The following is a 2,774-nucleotide window of genomic DNA, read 5'->3' as shown; positions in this document are numbered from 1 at the left end:
AATATAAAATATTAATAAAAACGAGGTTACTGATCAAAATAATGAATATTAACAGGAACACGAAGTTACAGATCAAAATTTTGAATATTAACGAAAACACGAAGATATTGATGAAAATTTTAAATATTAACAGGAACACAAATTTACTGATCAAATATTGAATATTAACGGGAACATAAAGTTACTGATCAAAATTTTGAATATTAACGGAAACATGAAGTTAGTGATCAAAATATTGAATATTAACAGAAACATGAAGTTACTGATCAAAATATTGAATATTAACGGGAACATGAAGTTGTTGATCAAAATATGAAGTTACTGATCGAAATATTGAATATTAACGAAAACATAAGTTATTGATCAAAATATTGAATATTAACGGAAACATGACAAATATTGAATATTAACGGGAACATGGAGTTACAGATCAAAATATTGAATATTAACGGGAACATAAAGTTACTGATTAAAATATTGAATATTAACGAAAACATGAAGTTATTGATCAAATATTAAAAAAAAATTTGAAGCAAATAAGATATATTACTTACAAAAAACGGTTAATACAAAAGGTGATCAAGAGATTCAACCTTCAAGCCAAACAAAGCCTATAGCATCAATTGTGCTATATATTTCCTAATTCTCCTATCCTGCCATCCTCTATACACAACATTATCCTTGATATTTTTAACTATATCGCTATTACTATTATGTGTAAAAATCATACTATTTCTCCTAGGGGTGGCAAAACGGCCCGCCCGCCCTACCTTAAGCCCGCCAAAAAACGAGCGGGACGGGCATGCCCGACAAGTGAAATGGGCATAAACATCATGTCCGCCCCGCCAAGATGGCGGGTTGGCGGGCGGCGGGCTTGCCCGCCTATTTTTATTTATATATATTTTTTCATTTTTTAAACAGATTAATAGGTTTTTTTACCTTTTAATTAAATTTTCCACTTATTTTTTAAATATTTTTTAGGGATAATAGCTATTTTCCCCCCTGCCATATTAGCGAGGTTTGAAAAACACCCCTGTAAAAAAAAAATTTAGATTCCCTCCCTAACATATTCAGATTCATGCAAATTGGCCCCTCCCCCCATCGAGTCACCAGAATCTGAATTATTTTAATAATTTTTTGAGTTATTTTAATTAGTGACATGGAATAGATGATGAGTTGGCACAGTAATTGAAATTAGTTGTGGTAAAAATATTTCATGAGTTCACAACCCTTAATCCCAAACCGAAAACCCTAAAACAAATTAGGTTATCTTCTCCTTCTCCTTTCTTCAACAGCAGCCCGAGAAAGTCATCTTCTTCTTCTTATAAGAAAGCTCGATCATCTTCTTCTTTCTACAAGCAAAACCCTCGTTCTTCCTTTGCCGTATTCCCGCCGTTGCGTTCTCATCTTCGTCTTCATGGAAGAAAGCTCAAACACAAGCATCCTCTCTAATGGAAGAACAAGACCCAAATGTGGACACGATCTCCCAATGAAAATGTTTATTTCCAAATCCAAAGCAAATCCAGGGAGAAAATACTGGAAGTGCAAGCACTGGGGGGTTAGATTCATTAGCTTTCCAATTTTCTATTTCTTCTACTTATACTGATTTCCAGCTATTTGGAACATAACTGTATTATCTGTTTGCAGAAAGAGGAGGATTGCGAGCTGTTTCTATGGGATGATGAGTATTTTGGAGTGGACGTTTCAAAGGAAGATCGTTTGGTCTGTACGTGCGAGACTGTCGCTCACCAGATTAAGATGCTCACGAAGGAGATGGAAGACTTGAAGATTACTATTGACAACACTAGAAAAGTAGTGAAATTTGTGATATCAATAGTTGCTTGTTACTGTGTGTTTTATGGTATAGGCTTAGGTAGAATGTAAGAATTTATGTTATAGGCTTAGGAAGAATGTAAGAAACATGATGTATGAATGTCGTGTAACTCAAATTTCTAATGTGAATCAATGTTGCTCAATTATATGTAACAGACCATATTCAATTGTTATTTCAGATTGTTGTGAATCAAGGTTTATGTGCCAAATTTACATGCCAAGGTTTAATATGCCATAATAGAATGCTTAATAACAGATATCCAATATTGTGATACCATAACACCAGACTGCCATATAAAAATGCTCATTGAAAATGCCATAACAGAATCCTCATAACACCAGACTGCCATATCAAAATGCTCATTGAGAATGCTCATAACAAATATCCAATTTATATACCATAACCCAGATTGCCATAACAGAATGCTCATTTTAAATGCCATAATTCAATTTCTTATTGCAGACAAAAACAAATAGAATATTGATAACAGAATGCTCATAACCCAGATTGCCATAACAGAATGCTCATACCACTATAATACTGATAACAGTTGCATTACAATGATCAATAACATGATCATTACATGTTCATTACAAAAAGAGGCGTAGAACCAACACATGATCATTACATGTTCATTACAAAAAGAGGCTTAGAAACCACTTGTTCATTACAGCATCAGAAACAATTGAACCACATGTTCATTACAAAAAGTCACCAAAAACAATGAATTCCCCTAATAACATGATCATTACAAAGTATCATTGGGACAGAAGTGAGTTGAATTAGAGGTCCTTAAAGTTAAAAAATAGGAGACAAATAAACTACTGAGTCATTCTTCTTGCAATGTCCTTCCATTTTTCTGATTCATCATCAACCACCAATGGTGTATCTGAAGTTGAGCCAGGCCCACTAATTTGCCTTGAATTCTTCAAAATCTTAA

General features: G+C 33.5%; 1 protein-coding gene across 1 annotated transcript; it reads left to right on the top strand.

The window, feature by feature from the left end:
• The first annotated feature begins 1,242 nt into the window (after positions 1 to 1,242).
• On the top strand, positions 1,243 to 1,897 carry LOC131642637 (uncharacterized). The gene is made up of 2 exons (XM_058912860.1): positions 1,243 to 1,558; positions 1,648 to 1,897. Exons 1-2 carry the CDS (start codon positions 1,418 to 1,420, stop codon positions 1,882 to 1,884), a joined length of 378 nt encoding a protein of 125 aa, XP_058768843.1. The 5' UTR covers positions 1,243 to 1,417; the 3' UTR covers positions 1,885 to 1,897.
• The last annotated feature ends 877 nt before the right edge of the window (positions 1,898 to 2,774 follow it).

The sequence above is a fragment of the Vicia villosa genome, unplaced genomic scaffold, assembly GCF_029867415.1.
Source record: "Vicia villosa cultivar HV-30 ecotype Madison, WI unplaced genomic scaffold, Vvil1.0 ctg.005485F_1_1, whole genome shotgun sequence".
Taxonomy (NCBI): domain Eukaryota; kingdom Viridiplantae; phylum Streptophyta; class Magnoliopsida; order Fabales; family Fabaceae; genus Vicia; species Vicia villosa.
The sequence above is the reverse complement of the archived record's forward strand: the minus strand, read 5'-3'. Positions and strand labels throughout refer to the sequence as shown.